The 20189-nt window shown below is 42.4% G+C and overlaps 1 protein-coding gene across 8 annotated transcripts in view; it reads right to left on the bottom strand.

Annotated features, from left to right (window-relative positions):
* The window catches only part of KANK1 (KN motif and ankyrin repeat domains 1), a 213963-nt gene that overhangs the window by 24514 nt on the left and 169260 nt on the right, over positions 1-20189 (bottom strand). For 7 of the 8 annotated variants that reach the window (XR_002316668.2, XM_070480399.1, XM_070480400.1 and 4 more), the window contains one exon: positions 6009-8681. Coding sequence is in view for 7 of the 8 variants with exons in the window: in XM_070480399.1 (XP_070336500.1) it covers positions 6009-8681 (2673 nt within the window). In the remaining variant the exon portion in view is untranslated. Of the gene's footprint in view, positions 1-6008; positions 8682-10708; positions 10812-20189 lie in introns of those variants that run through there. The other variant, XM_020907962.2, reaches the window with a different exon arrangement.

Raw genomic sequence — 20189 nt, 5'->3', positions numbered from 1 at the left:
GAAATCACCTTCTACAGTCTCCGCTGTGATATTTATTTGTCTAGAATGGGTGTTAGTTGTTGGCACATAACAAATACATTTCTAAATTTGTTAGAAAATTGGCTTTTATAAATAAAATGGATTTTAAAAGTTGTTTTGTTCACATACTGTAGCTCTTCTGGCATGGTAACTCATATTTTTATTTATAATGCTAAGTGTTTTCTGAAAACATAACTATGAACAGTGTGGCCAACTATTTAATTATGTTATTGTGCCAGATTTTCAGTTAAACATTTGATTTGATTTTTAAAGAACATCTAGCTTACTTGTCAAAAAGAAGTAGGACTGAAATTTCTGAGTCATAATGGAGGCCATTCATTTAGGCATTTTCTCAAAGTGTAACTAAGAATTCAAATGGGTCTAAAATAACACTTCTATTTTTTCCATAAGGAAAAGGGCTTGAGCACAAATGTTCCCTTTTCAGTCTACATGCTGGTTTGGGGAACAGACAGTAGAGATTATTCATGAAGGATCACCTTCATTGGTACACACTACTTTTGAGTGGAAAGTATGTAGCTTTGATGGAGGAGACAGGACAATCCCTTTCTGTCTGTAGGCTCATCTCTCAGAGCTCTCCTTGAATACCAATGCTTGCGGGCACCAACATAAAGTCACTAAATGGTGAGAACTGCAGCGTAATAATTTCTAGGGACATTTTAGTATTTTCCTGAGACCTACCAGACAGCTGTCATGAATGGATCTAAAAGTGGATATTTGGAAATTAAAATGCTAGAGTGTATCAAGAATCAGATTCTCCTTCACCACAACCCCACCCACATTTAATTACACACCAATTCAAGACTTGACCCAGAAAACCCACACTGACAGGCTGCATTAACTAAAAATTGGGTTAAGCCGATGTGCTCTTGTGTTCTTCCAGATACAGCTAACGCTGTCCTCTCTATTCTAAGCTCATCTTCTCCCTAAACCTCAGGGAACTTAACTGCAGATGAATTCTTCAAGAACTTTTATTTTCACATTATTTGGTGGCTAACATATACCTCCATAGGTTATCATTCATATTTCTGGTATACGTGTTTTTTGCTTCCCAACTGGATTGCAATTTCAAGGCTTACACCACTCTCTCTCTCTGTTTCAGTACCACACTTTGCATATGGGTGACAACGAATTCATAGCTATTAACTGATCTGAATAGAGATGGGGACAGAGCAAACTTTAAATATGTTTACTGAGATACAAATGACTTGCTGATTGAAGGGAGAACCAATGATTGTAACCATCAACCATTACCAACAATTTCCTTCAGCATTTATGAATGGACATCCAGGAACTTAATGCCACTTCTGTTCTTAAAAACCACCTATCTCTATGCTTTAGCCAGAAATGAACTGCATACTTCACAGATTCATTCAGAGTAGAAGTGTCAAAGTAAGCTTGCATCTTTTCCCAGAGTGCATATACTTATTTCACTAATACTCATCTAAAATGATAAAGCATCAGTTTCTAAGAAATTATATTCAAACAAGAGTCAACTGAATGGCTCACAAGGGGGGTGGACCGATTTTACACCTTTATAAAAGATTTTTCTCAGGGCTGAAATGTTTTTCCCAAGGTCAGTAACAGATGTCCTAGGTCTGTAATTTCAATCTGGGCATTGGAGGGGCGGGTTGGGAGTGGTCAGCTATCCCTTTTCAGAGTCTGATAAAAATTATGCACTTTCTTTACAAAAATTCCAAACACAAAACTATTTCATGAAGCTATGGAGCCCAGATTAATAACACTCACTTTAAGGCTCTTTATTCCACAATATTTCCTGGAAATAGGACCTGAGTGTGCCTTATTGAGTGGTAGCAGTGGGTGGCAGCAGAAAATCACAAATTTGGGGGGAAAACCCAAAACCCTAACCCTAATTTTTTCCTCAGATGAATCTGATGGGCAGCCTGGTGAAGAGCTAATTTTATAGAGTAATTCTGCTGAAAGTGACCCATGCAAGAAAAATCTAAACCTACCCTCTCATGACACAGGAGGACACGGCAGCCCAACACTGCTCACCCCAGGTGTGACTGCAAGTTCTTGGGCAACTAGTACCAGACATCAGCTCTCTGACTTCTGGGTCAGAAGACTTTCACATCATGCTCTCACACACAATGTTCCAGAAACATTTGGTTTGGATTATTCAATGCTCTTATAGCATTACTAAAAGAAAATTGCCATTTTGAAGAGAGGTACTGGGACCAGTAAATGGTATATGATTTGAACTAAGAAAACTAACTAGAAATGATATTTTGTAACGACCTTATTTTCCCTTTTTTGCCTTGGCTCGGATCTCTGTCTACAGAATTGTTTTCACAGTTACGGGAATGACTTCAAGTTCATAAATTTTTTTCTTTAGCAAACCCAAGATAACTAAGAGTGCAAATATGGAAGCTGATTTAAAAAGCAGTACTTTTATTTGAGTATGAGAGATGAATTTTCTATAAATCATGTGGCAGGCAGTTAAGTTCCACAGTTAAAGATAGTTCTGTTATTTGCTCAGAGACAGTCACATATTTTTAGAGTATTTGTAAACTGCAAGTCATTTGTCTAGAATATTCTCTCTCCTCCTCTTGCCAGAGGTAAAAAAGAAAGAAAGAAAGAAAAAGTAACCCACTCCTCAAACCAAAACAATCCAGCTGATTCACAGAAAGAATAAACATGTTTTTCCTGAGGTTTCTGAGAAACTTATTTCCTCTTAACCTTTTATTCCATGAAAGAAAATATTAAATACATTAAAAGTACTTCACACAAAAAAAATAAAAATAAAAAATAAAAGTACTTTACAGATCATCTTTGATTATGATCAAATTCAGATGCATCAAAACTGTGACATTATCTCTCAAATTCTGAAAAAAAAAAAAAGTCTGTGATGTTTCATGTGAAAAATACATAGGCCAATATATATGATTCAAATACCAAAAAATGATTTCTCTGAAATACAGAATTGCATCCCTGAACACACCAAACACAAGGGGTTACCCCCGTGACAGGACAAGGGAGGCTCTCAGTATTTTGTGTTCTTCTGAACGGTCAACTTGTTATAAGCACACACTCCAGTTACAACTTCAAGAAGCTGAACAGGAGTGCTAAGCATTATTATCATGCTGTTAAAATAATGCTATTTTGCATATTAAAAAGTTGTACCTTCCAATCTTCAACCCTTGGAAAACTGAAGAGGATTCTCTGGGCTTGGTACTAGTATACACCTAGTTTGATTTGGGGCTTCACTTTGAACTTTGACACAGATTACGGAAGAATCTGAATTGAAAATTTATTCTTCTCTTTTTGTGTTTTCTCATTGTTGTAGTTCTTTATCTTGATAAAAGTGTTACCTGGAGAGGTATAATAATGGGGGGCAGGGGAAGGCGATGGCTAGGCAGAATTATGAAGACAAAAATCTGCATTAAACACAAAAGACTATTCATAACATGTTTGTTTGGCAGTTTGTTCTAGACCTACCTTTCCATTTTTGTAAGTATGGAAAACAGTTAACAGCAAGGACAGCCAGCATTTATACTTTGTGCTGCAGACTATTCCAAATGCTTCATTCATACTGATTCACTAAAGATTCATTTCAGCCCTGTGAAGGAACAAAGACAACCTGTCCTAGTGACGAGAAGGAATTCGAACCCAGAAAACCTGGCTTTGGAGCCCAAATACAAATTCTTTAAACTCAAATACTAGGTTCACATAAGTGATCATTTATATACCAAAATGTATTCTAGATTGTACATGAGCAATATTCTGTAGTGTTCAGGGTGTATAATAAGCTGGAGTATACTTGTACATCAGTTGTCACTGTCATGTTCCTTCATTAGAACTTTAAAGCAAAATACAAATGTGATGGGAATTATAGAAATACTTTAAAGTTGTTCTTGCATGCTCCAAGAGGGAGCTGCCACTATGATCAAATAAGTGCTATAAAAAATATTTATGTTTTGTTCATGAATGTTGTAGGTTTCCTGCATTTTAGCTGATTAATTAGGTGTTCATGTGCAGGGTCAGATCTAAACAGTGATGTCTGGAATGTCAGTGTGACTGGAAATAGACCAAAAAACACTGCAACACAACCAGACAAAACCTCCACCCGAGTCTTGATGCTCTGGGTATCAGGTGGAGTACACCAATGATACAGCTGAATATTTCTGGCAAGAATGTGAAATAGAAACCCTGGTTTGGGGAGGAGGGAGGAAAGCTGACAGGAAAACGCTCTTACAATGGATGATGTGCTATACCATCTGTGTCTGGAGGTATTTAAGAGTCTCATTTTGACTTTAACATCTGACATCATGATTTTTAAAAAGTAGTGGAAACAGACATATTATTAGTTACTTAAGACCTTGCTTTAGTTCACACATCATTTTAATCCCTTTACTCTAACTAAAATGACTCCCTGTATATTCATTAGGCTCTTGATTCCAAAAGGCAAAAATCTGTTATACATCAGCTGTCACTGTCATGTTCATTTTTTCTTCCACAGTTGGCTATCTGTTTCACAGCACAGTTACTAAAAACTAACAGTAATTCAGGTTTGCAGGTGAAACCTTGGAAGATATAAAAATACTCTATTTTGAAAAAACTGTGAAAAAAATAATCTATTTTAGTCTATGTTAACCATTGCCTTTTTGGCTATAGAGGGAAACAAAGAATTTGAAATTTTTGTTAACTTATATTTAAGTCTCTGCTGCATGTTTTCACATAAAATTAAATTTAATGCACACCAAACCAATCATTTGAAGAATTTTAATTCATTTTATGTGTAGCACTTGGCTAGAGCAGAGAGTGTGCTTTTAGTAACTCTGCAAACCTCACACTACTTTTTGCGTGTCAACAAAAGAAACCAGACTGGCACACCAGCAGCACTACCCCAAGGACAACAAAGGCCCCTGTGCTCACTGTAAGCCAGTGATGAACACTGAAAATCTTATGGGATGGATGCCCTTCAAATGACCATTTCACAATGAAGTATGAAGAAGGATGACTTTCCTTCCCTAAGTCACATCGGTTCGTGAGAGGTGAAGAGCCAGGAATGGAACTCAGTGGTAGGATGATAATATGCGCAATGAGAACCACATACAACTGACAAGAGAGCTCATTTTAGTGTGGCTCACAGTCTGTGTCACCAAATCTTCCAGGGTAATTTCTTCATTGTAGACTTCAATTTAAAGAAAAGCAAGAGTGAACAGGAATCCCAATGAACAAGGGAAAATAAGAGAAAGACAAAAAATGTAAGCCTCTATCAAAAGAAACAGTGTTGGAAAGGCCTCCCTTCTCTCAGAGTTCTGGCTCCCTGTCAGGGAGGCCTTCCTGGACCATTCTATCTCCAGCAGTCCCCACCTCTCCACCATCACTCACTGTTTCTCTAAATGGAGTTCTTTTCTTCCTAACATGTATCACTTCCCGACATATTTAAGTATATTTTTATTGCCTGTGCCCCAACTGGAATAATGTAAGCACTATGAGAACAGGACTCCATATCTATACTTAAACAGAGCAGGAATTTAATCATTATTTGCTGAATTAATGAATCTGCATGAATTGACAGAGTCTCTCTCCCCTAAAAGTTTCAGTTAAAAACACTTCATACTGGTATTTTTTTAATTGATTGTATACAGGTAATTGTGGTTGAAAACAGTGCAAGACTTTTTTTTTTCAGGCTGCCCTGTGTAAAACCAGCAAGTAATAACTAAAAGACATCTATCAAACTAGCAGCCTCAGAAGACAGCTCCTAAGCCAGCCAACACTAGTTTGCTTTTCTTCTTCTAGTCTTAGTCCTCAGCCAGTGGAACGAAACTATCAGATAATGAGAATCACCAAAGTTTAGATTCCTGGTTTTTATTCTACCTATTACCATTCTAAAGTTTTCTCCATGGTTCCAAAAATTGGCTCTAGCAGTTAAAAAAAAAAACCCTCCTGGATTTCCACTGTCCCCGCCCTCCCTGACTCCTAGGTCCCTCAGAAGTACCACCTACCTGTGACCTTACCCAAGCTGGTTTTCAGGAAGTCAGGGTGCCTGAGCTCTTCAAGGCTTGCAGACTTCATGACAGAGTTGATTGATGATAAAGTGCTGATGAGCTGGGAGTTGAGGGAGCCAATCTGTGAGTGAGGTTCCCCGAAAGCTTCTGCCAGTTCACTGTAGTTCTCAGCCAGCAGCGCCTGCTGTTCCGCAAGCAGCTTCTGGACACGCTCGATGTAGTGATCCAAGCCTGTCTCCATTCCGGACGGTGCCTGAGGCTGGGGGCTCTCCACGAACTCTCCTACAGGCTCGTCCCCAACACCTACACTCCTCCGGCTGCCTGTCGGCCCCACTGTCAACTGGGGAGGACCACATGCTATGGTCCTCATTTTGAGGCCAACCAGATAGTTGTCGTTAATACTGATCTGCCCCACGCCTGACTCTTTGGTCTTCACAGCTGATGGTCTGTCAAACCCAGCATTGCCAGAGAGCACCGTCCCCACTCCGATGGACCGCATCTTGGTGGAGCTGACGTCCTTGACCCGGCCTTCGCCCACGGCTACTGTCCGCATCTCCACAGTGCGGGTGCTGGTCTGCTTGTCCACGGTGCTTAGGGAAGTGTTGGTACAGGATTCTGTGAGCGTGGCCATCTCAGTGTTGGTGAACTGGCTCACCTGTTCGAGAACTGTGCTGGTGTGCCGGCTCGCAGTTCGAGGCACTGCCATGATGGCAGCTTCCACCTGGCTGACAGCCTCTGTGTTCACGCTTCGGGAGGTGCACTCCTTTGGAGAGCAGATGGTCACATCAACAGAACAATCTCCGCAGCCGATGGAGCGCACTTCTTTGAGATTCAGGTTGGTCCTGAGGAGTGCCAGGTCATTCACGGACTCCTCCGTGTTGCTGCCCGTTTCACAGACACTGATGTCCATACCTACGCTCTTGTCACACATTTCCACCGACAGCCCAATACATCTGTCATGCATTTCCACCCTTTCCTTAACAATCCACCAATTCATGGGCAGCTCAGGCCCCACCTCTTTATTCTCATGATCGGGCTGGCAGGAGATGCCTACATTACTTGTCTGCACACATGTTCCCACACATGTGTCAACCACATCCACGTGACTGCCAGCCATTTGGTCTCTGGTGGGTACCACTGCCTCCACCATCTTGCTGAAAACAAGCGGCTGGGCCATCACAGCTTTATCAACTTTTTTCCTTGAGCCAGCAGCTTGCAGCTCTTGCTTGAGTTTAGTCATCTCCCGGTCATGAGTGGTTTCTTTAAGCTGTACTTCCAGGCGATAGATCTTATCCTTTAAGGCTTCTATAGTCTGTTGTTGCAGCTCAATTTCTTTGTCAGCTTCAGTAGTCACTCCAAGCATGGCTTCTGTCACACTGACCCCAGAATTCCTCGTCTCAGTGACCATGCCTACAGCGGCATCCTTACAGGACCTGGCACCCCTGCGGTACACGACAATGTCGTTCATGTCCTCATCGGCGCCCACAGCCACAGACCGGAACTCTCGAGGCCGACACTCCCCATTCTCCCTGAGCTCTGAGGAGGCCTCATAGCTGCTGTTCTGGATCTTCTGCTCCAGGGCCTGCATGTCTGCTGTGAGCTGCCGGAATTCTTTTATCCTCTGGGTGCTCTGCTCCACGCTCTCCATTTCTTCCTCCTCGTAATCAATGTATAATTCCCCACCACTCCTCCGGGTCCTGGACAGCTGTTCCAGCTGGGATGCATTCCCAGCACTGTAGGACCGCTTTCTCACACCACAGACATCATTCTGGGATGCCGCTCTTTGGTTTTTCAGCTGTGATGCCAACTGTCTTTTCTCCTCTTGCAGGACAGAGATCTTCACCTGGAGCACAGGGATGGTTCGCACCTGCTCTTCTAGCTCCTTCAGGCGCTTCAGGGCAATGGCCATCTGCTCACGGATGTGCTGCAAGTGCATGGGGCTCACGTTGGTCACTGGAGTGGAGATCCCTGAGCTCAGGGGGCTGTGACGGATGGAGCTCCCCATGGAGGAGGTGGTGGCAGCAGCTGGGGCATAGCCACCATAATCCCCATTGCCTTGGTATCCATTCTGAAGCTGGGGCATGGTGGGATTGTGGTTTCCAGAACCCAGAAAGGAGGAGAGGGAGCTGGTAGAGCCCATGCCTCCAAAACTGGCCAGCCTGGGCCTTCGGAACTCACCAGGTGCCATCTGCATGGTGACTCTCTCCTGCTCAAGTCTTCTCCGGGTCTCCATCAGTGTCTTGGTGACATGAAGGTTGTGCTTTGGGAGTTGTGGTGAAGGTGGTGGCAGCTGTCGGCTTTCGGGGATGGTAAGAAAAGTGGGAGAGGTCTCCAGAGGGGCAGGTGGCTTTGGGATTGGGGTTGACGTAACTTGGCTTCGGGCTAGGAGGAATTTGGGGCACTGCCTGTTGTCATCACTGTTGGAGGATGAGAGGGATTCAGTGGAAGTCCACACGCTGTGCTGGCCAGGTGCAGCCCTGGAGTCTGGGCATGGCCCAGATGGCTTCCGCCTCTTCTGGATGTTCACTTTCTTGATGGTGTTTCCTTTCTGTATGTCATCCACATATTTGAGGAAATCTAGGTCTAGCTGATAACCATAGGGGGTCTCCACAAAATAAGGATCTTTTTGTTCCCTGTCTTGTTCTCCATTCAGAATATCATCTGTTTTTCCTAAGAGAGAGAGAGAGAGAGAGAGAGAGAGAGAGAGGAGATTATAATAATGCCATTAACACACACAAGGAAAAAAACTAGTATTTGTGTATGTTGTAGCACGGTAAGCAAATATGATTTAAGAGCTGACAAATCTATGTTCTAATCCTGAATCTACAACTTAACAAATGGGTGTTAACAAACCTCTCAGAACTTCAGTTCACCTCTGAGTACAAATGGAAATACAAGTATTTAAATCATAAGGCTGTTAAAAGAATGTAATGAGAAAATGATTTTTAAGAGCCAGGAACATAGTAAGTCCTTACCAAGTACTTGAGTTTTTTAAAGAATCATTGAAGACTTGAAAGCATTTTCAAGTAGATAATTTCATTTTCTGTCTACAATCCCTTGAAGTATAGCAGTCATTAAGACTACTATTTTATAAAGTGCACTCTGAGGCAGAAAAAGTGAGAAGTCTTAAAATAACAGACCAAGTCGGTGGACAGCCAGGAAGCCTGGACATGAGTTCGCCCACCTACTGCTCTTTTGGAATATATAAACAGTGGCTGAGGTACCCCAGCGCCTGACCACCCCTACAAGATCACAATTTGCCTAGACACCTTCCTTGCAGAGAACGCTGGGGCACATGGGACATTGAGTGACTAACTCCAGCAGCAAGGGGGCAAGGACAGTTTGTGGATAGACTACAACTATATTTTGTGGCTTCCTATTTAAAAACAAAACAAATTCCATCCCAACAGAGGAGAAGTTGTTTTTGTTTTTGTCCCCCCCCCCCCCCCCACCCGACTTCTTCTGGACAAAACATCCACTGTTTCAAGAATACCTTGTTTTCTATTTGTGATGGCTCCCAACAGACGCAAAGGGAGAATGAAAATAAGGGCAAACACTCCAAACACTGCACCATGCGGCATTCGATAAATGCTACTTCTGGCTGAACCAAATGTTCAGAAAAGGAAATATGAAACTTTCAAGGCACAGATCTTGCTGCTGACCTGAGCTATGCATTTCAAACTGAAAACCAAGGTTGCTTTTGTTTACATTGTAGGATTAAGCAACGTGTTTTCCTAGAGTCATGAAAACAAGATCTGCATCTGAGTGTTATGGGAAGGATCCCGAAGCAGTGACTGAAAAGCCATCAGTACCCCTACCTCTAGTGTTAGTTGCTCAGTGCTGTCCGACTGTTTGTGACCCCATGGACTGTAGCCCACCAAGCTCCTTTGTCCATGGGATTCTCCAGGCAAGAATGCTGGAGTGGGAAGCCATTCCCTTCTCCAGGGGATCTTCCTGACCCAGGGATCCAAGCCTGATCTCCTGCATCACTGGCAGACTCTTTACCTTCTGAGCCAGAAGGGGAGCCCTATGGCTACTCCTCGCCTGGGCATAAAAGCCCCCCTGACCGCGTCAAGGCCCAGGTACTTGCAGCAGTCTGGACTGCTGGTCTGTGCTTCCCATACTCAACAGCGCCACATGTGACACCCCACAGTGTGAATGCTTTTGCCTCCATCTGCCCGCTTCTCTCTAAAATGTTGGAAAGAAAAGTACAAACAAGAAAACTGCCAGAGGAATAAAAAGTACCCTTCGTATCGTCATTTAAAACGCCATTAAGTTGTTTTAGCTGTTAAAATTTGTGAATAAGATTTCAATTCTAAGGCACGTGGATAAAGAATTCTATTGGAAAGAGGTGCTCAGCAGCAAACATTTTCTGATCTAAGGAAAGGTACGCTGACGAGGAGCGAGGCGCCGGAAAACTTGTGCTCCAGCTAAGAGAGTGTATCTTCTTTCTTTCCTTTTTAACTCCACAAGGACAACATGCTCACTCAAAGTATGCAGCCAGACCTGTTTCCACTGCTGTCTGAAACTCCATAAGCAAAGAAAAACTGCAGGCTTGGGACAGGTAGATTCTAAGCTGGGCTGGCCCAGACCTTTGAGGCCAGCCCTCCCCCCTGCCGCCCGCCCCGGCCGCTGCCGGGGGACTGAGCCCCGCGGGGAGCCCCTGCCGCCCTCCCGACTGCCGGCCGCACACCTACCAGGCGCCCGCTGCGCTCTCGCCGGCTGGCCTGCCGCACTCCAGCTCGCGGGCCCAGGCTCTCCACCCTTGGGGAAGGAGGGTGGACACCGGGAGACTGGGCAGCGGGCCGGGCGCACACGCCATAGGCCGGGGCCGCACCAATGAGGTCTCAGCGGCCCGGCGACCCCACCCCCGCACACTGAGCCGCTCGTCCCGCGTCCGCACTGCAAGCAGGAAGCCCGGAGCTTTCTAGAACGTGTGTTCTTCTTGCCAGTTCTGCCAAGAGTCAAAATAAAGCTGGCAGTTGAAACGTCTCACAGAAGAGACTCTGTCTCAGTCGCACCGGTCCCTTCCTCGTGAAAGAGTGTGTGTTCTGCTGTGGCAACTAGCGGCCTCGGCTCTGGGCCACCTGAGCAAGTCGGGGCACAAAGGGCCCCACTGTTCACGGCGGGGTCTCAGCGCCGCCCCCCGCGCGCACGGGTCCCCAGCCCGGCTCTGCACACCAGAGTTATCCCTGAACAGTGATCTCCGCTGGGCCTTTGCCACGACTGAACGTTTCTTAAAAAAAAACTTTTTGAAAACTACCTTGCTTAAAAAAAAACCCACCAAAACCTATGCTGTACACACATATATAAATACAGTACACTAGTAAAATATTGTAAAGCAACTATACTTCAATTTTAATAAGAACACGAAAAGGAATTTTTAAAAATCTTATTATGCACAAACCATTTAAAGAAAAAGTCACTCATATCTCACCACCTAGTGGCAATTGTTAGTATTTTGGTATAGCTCTTGTTTTTCTGTGTATGTCTTAACATAGCTAATTTTCCCACTTAAGCGTTTTCCTTAGAAAGCTTAATTTTTTTTTATTACTCTTCAAAACTTTTAAAATGCATTAACGTCAAGGTTTAGAAAACAAAGCATGTCACACTTTCCAGAGAAATTCAACCGACTTATCTTTAGTTATTTCTGAAGTTCAGGAAAGGTACAGGTCATGCTGAATTATCCCCAGATGAACTTTGGACTTCTAAATCTGGGAACCAAGGGAGGTTAGAATTTAACCGTGTTGAGCTTGATTATTTCCTAATAGTGTTCGATTCAGATTCTCCTGAGGACTTATAATCCAAGTTTCATTCTCTAACAACTAAAAAGGAACGTGTATTTCTCAAGGTGTCATTTTTCCAAACAATTCTTCATAGTACAGATTATTCTACTGTTAAGTAAAGATACCTAATGTCGTGATTATCTTATTTCCTGCTTTCTAATGTGCCTTTACATACATTAACACAAACAGAACACTTACAGTGCCCTGTCCTCCGCCTTTTTTTGTGTTTGTCTTTTCTCTCTGTACTAGAGTGAGAGCAACAAATTTAACTTTTAAAAGCTCCTCCCTTGCTCTCCCTTCCAACCACACACATGAATTAACAAGATGCTATGAATAAAGATGTTTTATAATGTTTACTGAAGTAATAACTGAGTATACAGTATAACAAAGATCTCTGAAAAACATGTAAATACTCTGTAGTCTGAAGTTGCTTGTTCTATATTACTGTTAAGGACATTTCTTATATGATGCTGTTTCAGTATTTATCTTTAGGTTCTGGAATCATGGGTGATTTTAATGTTTTTTTAATGGTTTAAAAAAATTTGTACAGCATATAGGTATTCATCTTTTAAAAATATGATTACAAGTCACTGTTTTGAATATTGAAATAATACATTGAAATGTATTGGAATGTATTGAAATAAACTCCAAGATCCCTCATATGACAGAGGAATGTATGGGGCAGTCATAGCAAAGATAACTAAATGTTCCTCAGTATGTGCTACCTCACCCTTTCACATGAATTGGACTCCCTTTTAATTGGGCAAATATAAACACAGTATTTCCCCAGCTTCTTTCGCTGTTAGTATGTCCATAAGCAGATATGTCATGCAACAATCCCCAGAAGCCTCCCTTATAAGACACAGGACTAGTTCTTTGACATCCTTTCTCTTTGTTTCTTCTTCTGTCCTGCTGTCTGGAATGCAGATGTAATGACTGGAACAGTAGCTGCTATTTTGGACTTGAGATCACTGAGGGATGGAGGAACAAGGTGCTTGATGGAACCTGGGTCTATAAGAGCTTTGTGGATCAAAGCACTATACTACTCCTGGAAAACTTACCTCTTTCTACACATTTATGTGAATTTATATTTAATTTTGTTTAGTTATTGTTTGCTTGGAGTTCTTGTTACTGAGAGCTAAACTGAACTCTAATGGATACAGTACTCTTTGCCCAGTGTTGTCTTCTCCCCCTCACAAAAAAAAGAAAAAAGAAAATTAGGACCAGATCTTGAAAAATATTTAATAATAAACTGGGGAGATACTACATTAAAACATTTTCATCACAAAAAAATTGATAAATTCAAGAATAATTAAGGAAGTGTAAAAACAACAGTGAAAAAAAGTCTCTAAATGGGTTATTAAGGAGATTTGTTAACTGCCTAAAAAGCCCTTTTGGACTAACAGAGCTTATATGAAGCCAGAAACCACTGGCTGTTATCTGCAACTGGAATCCGGAAAGTAACAGCTTCCAGTTAAACAGTCTGGAATCAGAGGGGTGTCCCTGGTGTTTACAAGAATTTTCTGAATGTCTGGAAATCCAGAGGTAGAGACTGCTCCTGGCACCACCTCTACCTTCATTATATAGCATTTATTGAAAGCTCAATTGGGTGCAGAAAATGGTCCTATTCAGTGGAAAGAGTAGGAGGAAGGATTTATAAGAAATAAAAGGAGGTACAGTCATAGATGTGAGATAAATGCCAAACATCTGAAACATAACACTAAGTTAGGTCAATTACAAAAGTATATTATCAACAAGAACAATCTGATGATATATGAAAAAATGATCAATACTAGAGTTAGCCAGGAGATGAGTTCTGAAGACAAGGTAAGTGATGACAGAGTAAAGTGGAAAGAGGGGTTGATGAGCCAGGTAAGAGCCTAGTAGTGCAAGGAAAGAGGCTAGAAGAGAGGGGGTGACCTAGTACAGAAGGGGATACTGCACTGGGTCCTGGAGCAGGGGAATCTCATCACTGAGAGATTGCACACCAGGCCATATGCCAGGGACTGAAACCATCAACAAGGAGTGTCTTCACAGCTGTGTGTGCATTAGACCCAGGTAGGGAAAGAGATTAAATTCCAGGGGACCAGTTAAAATGTTACATAGTACCCAAATGTGATGTGAGGACAAATAAAAAAATGACTCATATATTTACCTTATATGTACAGTCAATACTGATTCTCAAAAGACAATTTTAGTGACACCTTTCTCTCTCCTTCCCCCTTTGCTTCCCTTTCCTCTTATTACTATTTTCCAAGTACTGCTGCAGGAGACAAGGAGACAAGGCCCTGTCAGTCCAGTGCGGGGGGCAGGGGGGGGGGGCTCAGGGGAGTGCATGGAAAAGAAAGAAAAGGCAAGGCAGAAGCAAAGTGAAGAGGCAGAACCACCAAAATTTACATCTGTGTGTCAGCCTCAGTGGATGGGCTTATAATAGTGCTCTATGTCACTTTTCAGGGTTGACCTGCTTCCTAGATACCCAAGGTCAGAGTCCCTCTATCATCTTCTATCCCCTAACCCAGATTGCACAGTTTGCAAACTGGGGAAACCAAACACCAAATGTGACAGCACCAACTGCAGACAGCTTCCTAAGTCCAGACCAGATCCCCAGGTATTCAGAGAAAAGCTGAAAACAACAAACTGATGGTAATTCTACTCTTTATATATTCACCAGCTATAAAACTACTGCTCTGTGACAGAGCTAGTGCACAGACTCAAGAACAATTTGAAATGTTCCTTGCAATTTTTCTGCATTAACAAAGTGAAATGGAAATATGGCTATTTCAAAAGTCATTTTGTAATAGATTCATAAAGTATCATATGGTTTTAACATTTCAAAGAAGCTAAACTTAATATCCAAATAATATTTGGTTTGGGAAGACATAAAAAGTAATGTAGTGGCCAGGAGGTAGAAGACTAGAAGGTAAGAAACTAGCCTGGGAGTACTAACCTGCTAGTGGTGTTTCTCAAACGGAGGTGATTTTGCCCCCGGGAGATATTTGGCAAACTCTAGAGACAATTTTGCTTGTCACAACTAGGAGAAGGGGTGCTTTTGGCATCTAGGAGGTAGAGGTCAGGATGCTGCTAACGTCCTACAATGCTCAGGACAGTCCTACCTTCTCTACAAAGAATTACCCGGTCTAAAATGTCAGTACAGTCAGCCCTCTGAATTTGTGGATGTGAAACCTATAGATAGAGACTGTCAACTGTGCTATGTCATTTTATATAAGAGACTGGAGCAAAAATGGTTTTGCTGTCCCTGAGGGTCCTGGAATCAATCCCCTGAGAACACTGAGGGCAGACTGTGGTGTTGAGGCTGAGAGTGCCGGTACTAAAGACAGTGAGCAAGAGTAAAAAATTCACATATAGCAACTGAAAATTTGGCCATGTAAGCTGTGTTCTTCAAGCCTTCCATTTTTCAGCAGGACCACAGCATCATGCTTAAGTGACAGGGTAATAAAAATGCCAATTTTGAGCCAGAAACCAGTAAATACTTTTCTTCTTTTTATTTAATTTTTAAAATACTTTTCTATATACCCTACCACAGTGAGCCATTCTTTTCTCTGAGTAAAAAGCACTGGAGGTTTATGAAATAATATGTCCTGGTGGACTTTTAAATGGGCAAAACTTTGATATTATTACTCTATCTATTAATTAGGATACAAAGACTTCTTTGTCCTGGTTTCACCACTGCATACTCTAGGCCCAATTATTGACTAGTGGTGCCATGAAAAATAATTGCACCCATGTGCCAACACTCTTTTATGTGTTTTTCTTCAGCAGATATTCTGACTATTGAAACTGAAGAACTCTGCTAATTCCTATTACTGTATTGTCCCCTCTCACATGAAGCATGAAGATTTTTGCCTAAAGAGCTGAGTCAGTCCCCAAGAAGCACATAATTAAACACAGATTCCCATACTTAAAATCAGCAGAGTGCAAGCATCCTGCTGTTTAAAGCAGTCAAAAAGATTCAACATCAGCTGAGGCTGAGAGGCAGGAAAGAAAAGCAGTAGGATCAACTCTGAGATGAACTTGATGAGAGAGAAGTTCTCATGGAGTTAATTACTCAGAGTATGAAAGTAATTGAGTTAGCAAATCAACTCTCCCCGGCATAGAGCAGGGGATGAAGAAGACAATGATGTGGAACAGGTCCTTCTAGACAGGTTTAACAGGAAACTTCTGATGACACTTGTTCAAATTAAGACTGAGACCCAAGGAGCTTCTCACACCAAAATCTATGGGAAACCTTATTTTTTAGAGAATACACAATGTAACAATATAAGTGTTCCTCCTGTTTTTTCCAAGAATGTATGGCAAATGAGATTTTTCTCTTGCTCTTCCAATTACCAAAGAATTGTTTTTCTATCTGCTCTTTTCCCTTATCCATCCAATCATTCATTCAAATGATAATCACCTATTAGAAGTCAGGGCTGGTTCTATAAAGCCTAAATCCCCGTTCTGTGAAGTTTATATTACCTACTTGATTTCACCTAGACTTCTTTTTGGGTTGTAGCTGTTTTAAACGGCTACCCAAATATGCTTTGTTCAAATAAAATGACAACATGAAGGAAAGCAAAAGTGGCTGCCAGAAGTTCACGGGAAATACCAGCTCAATATAACTCAGTTTTACAGGCTTGGTTTGTTTATATGACGAAGTTATAATGTGCTGTTGTTTCTTATATCTGGAACTCTTCATTACTGCTTCTGGCTTCTTCCCCTCAATCTTCAGATCTCCTCTCATAGCTGTTCTTATCTCTGCATTTGTAACCTGTCCCCACACACATTCCACTGTCTTCCATCACTGCTTCTTTTCATCCTGGTCCCACATTCCAGGTCTACCTGTCCCCACACCCCAGAGACGGAATGCTGACCTAGGGAAGCTGCAGTTGTCAGGCTGAAAGATGGATTTATTCTTTCAATCAGTAAGTATTTATTAAGAACCTACCATGCAGCAAACATTGCTAGGAGTAAATCAAAAGGGACAGAGAGCCTACCTGGATAGAACTTGTGAACTCTAGGAAACAAAGGATGTATAAAAAACTAACAACTAAGATAAGTGCTGTGAGACTAAAATTCAGGAGGTATGTGAGGACAGGGCAGGAACCCCTACCTGGGCTGGGCATAGAGAGTATTCTGCCAGGGTGCTGTATTTGAGGGGTCCACTGGGCTAAGTGTGTGTGTGTTTGTGGGGGTTGGGGTATATTTGGCAGGGAGACCAAGATGGGAGAAATTCTAGGCAGAGAAAACAGCGTATGTGAAACCTGCAACTTTTAGGAACTGAGAAGAGCTTTGCATGATAAGGAAAACACAAACTGAGGCAGAGAGGACGACTAAGCCCCTGTCACACAGGTCCCCGTGAGTCACGTTTGTAGTTCTCAAGTGTATCAGGTAGCTACTGAACACAGGAGTGAAAAGATGAGATTTGTATCTTAGCAAGATTGCTCTGGCTAGATGCTGGAGCATGTATTAAAATTCTCTTCAGCAACCTTCATTAAGTTTCCACAGACTGTTCAAGTCCCTATGAATTTTTCTTGTGGTATCACAAATTCCTTTGCACTGTGTGAGTTTTAGTTACTGAACTAGGTAATAAGTGCTACTTTAGAGTTAAAACAATGAGAACTTAAGAGCTTGCCTGCATTTGGGGGCAGTCTGTGGCCCACATCCACATCGTCCCCCTAAGGTATTCAAGAGGAAACTGAGAAGGCCTGACATATCTCAACTCCTCTGGGCAGAGCTGCAGACAGGAATAAGGTCTTTGTATTCATCCTCTGGGGCTCTATCCTTGACCTCATTCTGCTAATAAGAAAATATTTTATTTAAACCAATGGATGACTCACTGTAGAGAAAGATGATGGGATTTCCTTTTCAGAAGGTGATTTAAGTACAATAAATCTAATCTGGGAGGGACAAGGGTGGCATGAGTGAGGGCAGGAAGAAAGAAGAGAGGACATTTTAGGGAATACAGGCCCTGATTGAGCTTGTTGAGATGCAGAGCACAAACTTGCTCCATATTTGAAACTAGAACGGGCACAGCAGGGGTCAAAGATGTCTGTGAAGCAAAGCTGGCTGACCGTGGCAGCCAGCAAGTGTCCTGGCGAAGGAGAGAGGGACAGATGGGCAGCATGCTAGTGCCGACCTGCAGTGCTCCCAGCTTCAGCCCCTGATTCTCTGCCCACGATAATCAGGGGCTGAGCTACCCAGGGGAAGGCTAAAGACAGAGAATACGGTCTGGGAGAATGTAAGCAATACATCCTGAAAATTCAAGACTTCTACCCACCACTAGGTCTCTGACAAGCTGAATTAATTTCAGATCAGCTGGCCTCTAACCACCTGAGTGCTCTCTGCCTGCCTGACAAGAATCTTGCTGCAGGGGACCCCTATTGTTTGAACTCAGACAGCAGGTTCTACCTACTCCTTATTTATCTCAGTTGTCAGCACACATCAGATTAGCTATTTAAAAAGAGTGTCAAGGGTCTAGTTAGCTCCCAAACTCACTTTTGGGTTCCACTGTCCAAACCTGGGATAATTTGGGCATCAAAATAATAGGATTAATGATAGCAGCAGATGACAGTCCACTGAATAAATCAGGTATTTATGAGTCCATAATGCTATAAGAAATATATAACAGAGTTCCAACTTATGTTTCAATAAATAAAGAGTTATGAAAACAGCAAATCACCATTTAACAACCATTGTAACAGTAGGTGACTCAAGCAGGAATCAACGGATGCTGAATCTACTGTGCAGAGACTTCCTACTGAAGAACAGGAATTTTGGCCTCAGGATGCCTTGCACAAAACAGCTTTCAATCACTGAGGAGAAAATGGTCATCCTATGGAGCAGAAAGCTGATCAAGAACCACGTGGACCAGGTGATAAAGGCTGCAATCACGTGTCCCTGAGGCCCTGCTCTGAGAAATCGCAGTATCAGTCCTCCTGAGTTTCTGCTTGGAAGGTATGGCCTAAATCTGGACATGTCAACAGATTTACCTGAAAGACATCCCATAGAAGGACAGGTCTCTTTCTATCTTTCTTTAGGCCATGCCACACAGCTTGCAGGATCTTAGTTTCCCAACTGGGGATTGAAATCAGGACTCTGGTAGTGGAAGCATGGAGTCCTAACCACTAAACTGCCAGGGAATTCCCAGGTCTCTCCTTTTAAAACTGTCAAGGTCATCAAAGAAAGGAAAGGCTAAGAGCTATTTCAGATTGAAGGAGATTAAAGAGATATGACAAAAGCATGTCTTTATATATACACCCACACATACAAGTACATGTATACATACAGAAAGAGACGAAGCAAATGTGGCAAAATATTAACCACTTGGGAATCTGAATGTAGGTGAAGGAGGCAAGAGAGTTCTTTTATAAATTTTCTCTAAGTTGAAATTATTTCAAAATAAATTACATAAATGTAGATGATGATAACCTTCCTCTACTTGTGACTCCAGTGTCTCTGGGGTACGTGAGAGCAGTCAGCCAGTCACCGGGGAGCATAGCCAACACTCTGCTGCTGCTCATATGCAAATACAACAGTCTGTTTTTTATCAAGACTAATGTCTCTGTGCTCCTATATTACATATTCTTTGAGGAATTTTACATTTGTTTGAGGTATCCCTGGAAACTTGCAGAGCCTTCTCAAATATTAATCTTGCAGATTGGTTGCCAGGAGCCCCATTACAGAAAATAAAGTTCTGAAGTTCATTTCTGTCGCATTAAAAGTCTTCAACAATTTGGCTCAATCCAGCACTTCCCAGTCCACAACCCTTCTTCCTCCCAGAACCTCAACATACCAAGGCACTTTCAAGCCTCTCTGCCTTCATTTACTCTGTCCCCTCTTCCGAGCATGCCCTTCCTCAGCCTCTTCCACTGATCACAACTGGGGCCCAACCCAAAATTTCCCATCATTTGTAGAGTCTTCTCTTATCCCTAATTGCTCTGTCCTGGGAAGAAATGGTCACCTTCTCCCCTCCATCCTCCTGGAACACTTTGTAAACACACTGACCTGTGCTATGAGTACCAGCTGCATGCCTGCCTTCCCCCACCAGACTGCAGGTGTGCTGGGGGACAGAAACCAATTAATACTTATTTTTCTATCCCTCAATGCCTAGTACAGTGCTTGGCACATAGCATGCTCAGTATTTGTTGAAATGAAAAGCTTCATGTCTAGGCATGTACCATTTACTTAAGTCTGGGAGGAAGAGCTGTAGTGATTAAAATCAGATACTCTGGGACCAGAGTGCCTGGGTTTGAATCCTGGCGCTGCCACTTTCTGCTGGCAAGTTAGATTCTACTCCAACTGTATAACTGGGAAAGTAACAGACCTGTTTCACAGTGTTACTGTGGAGCACTCAGAGCTAGGTCTGTGGTCTGCTATTATTATTTACTATTAT

Source organism: Odocoileus virginianus, chromosome 18 (assembly GCF_023699985.2).
Source record: "Odocoileus virginianus isolate 20LAN1187 ecotype Illinois chromosome 18, Ovbor_1.2, whole genome shotgun sequence".
In the NCBI taxonomy this organism is placed as follows: Eukaryota; Metazoa; Chordata; class Mammalia; order Artiodactyla; family Cervidae; genus Odocoileus; species Odocoileus virginianus.
The sequence above is the reverse complement of the archived record's forward strand: the minus strand, read 5'-3'. Positions and strand labels throughout refer to the sequence as shown.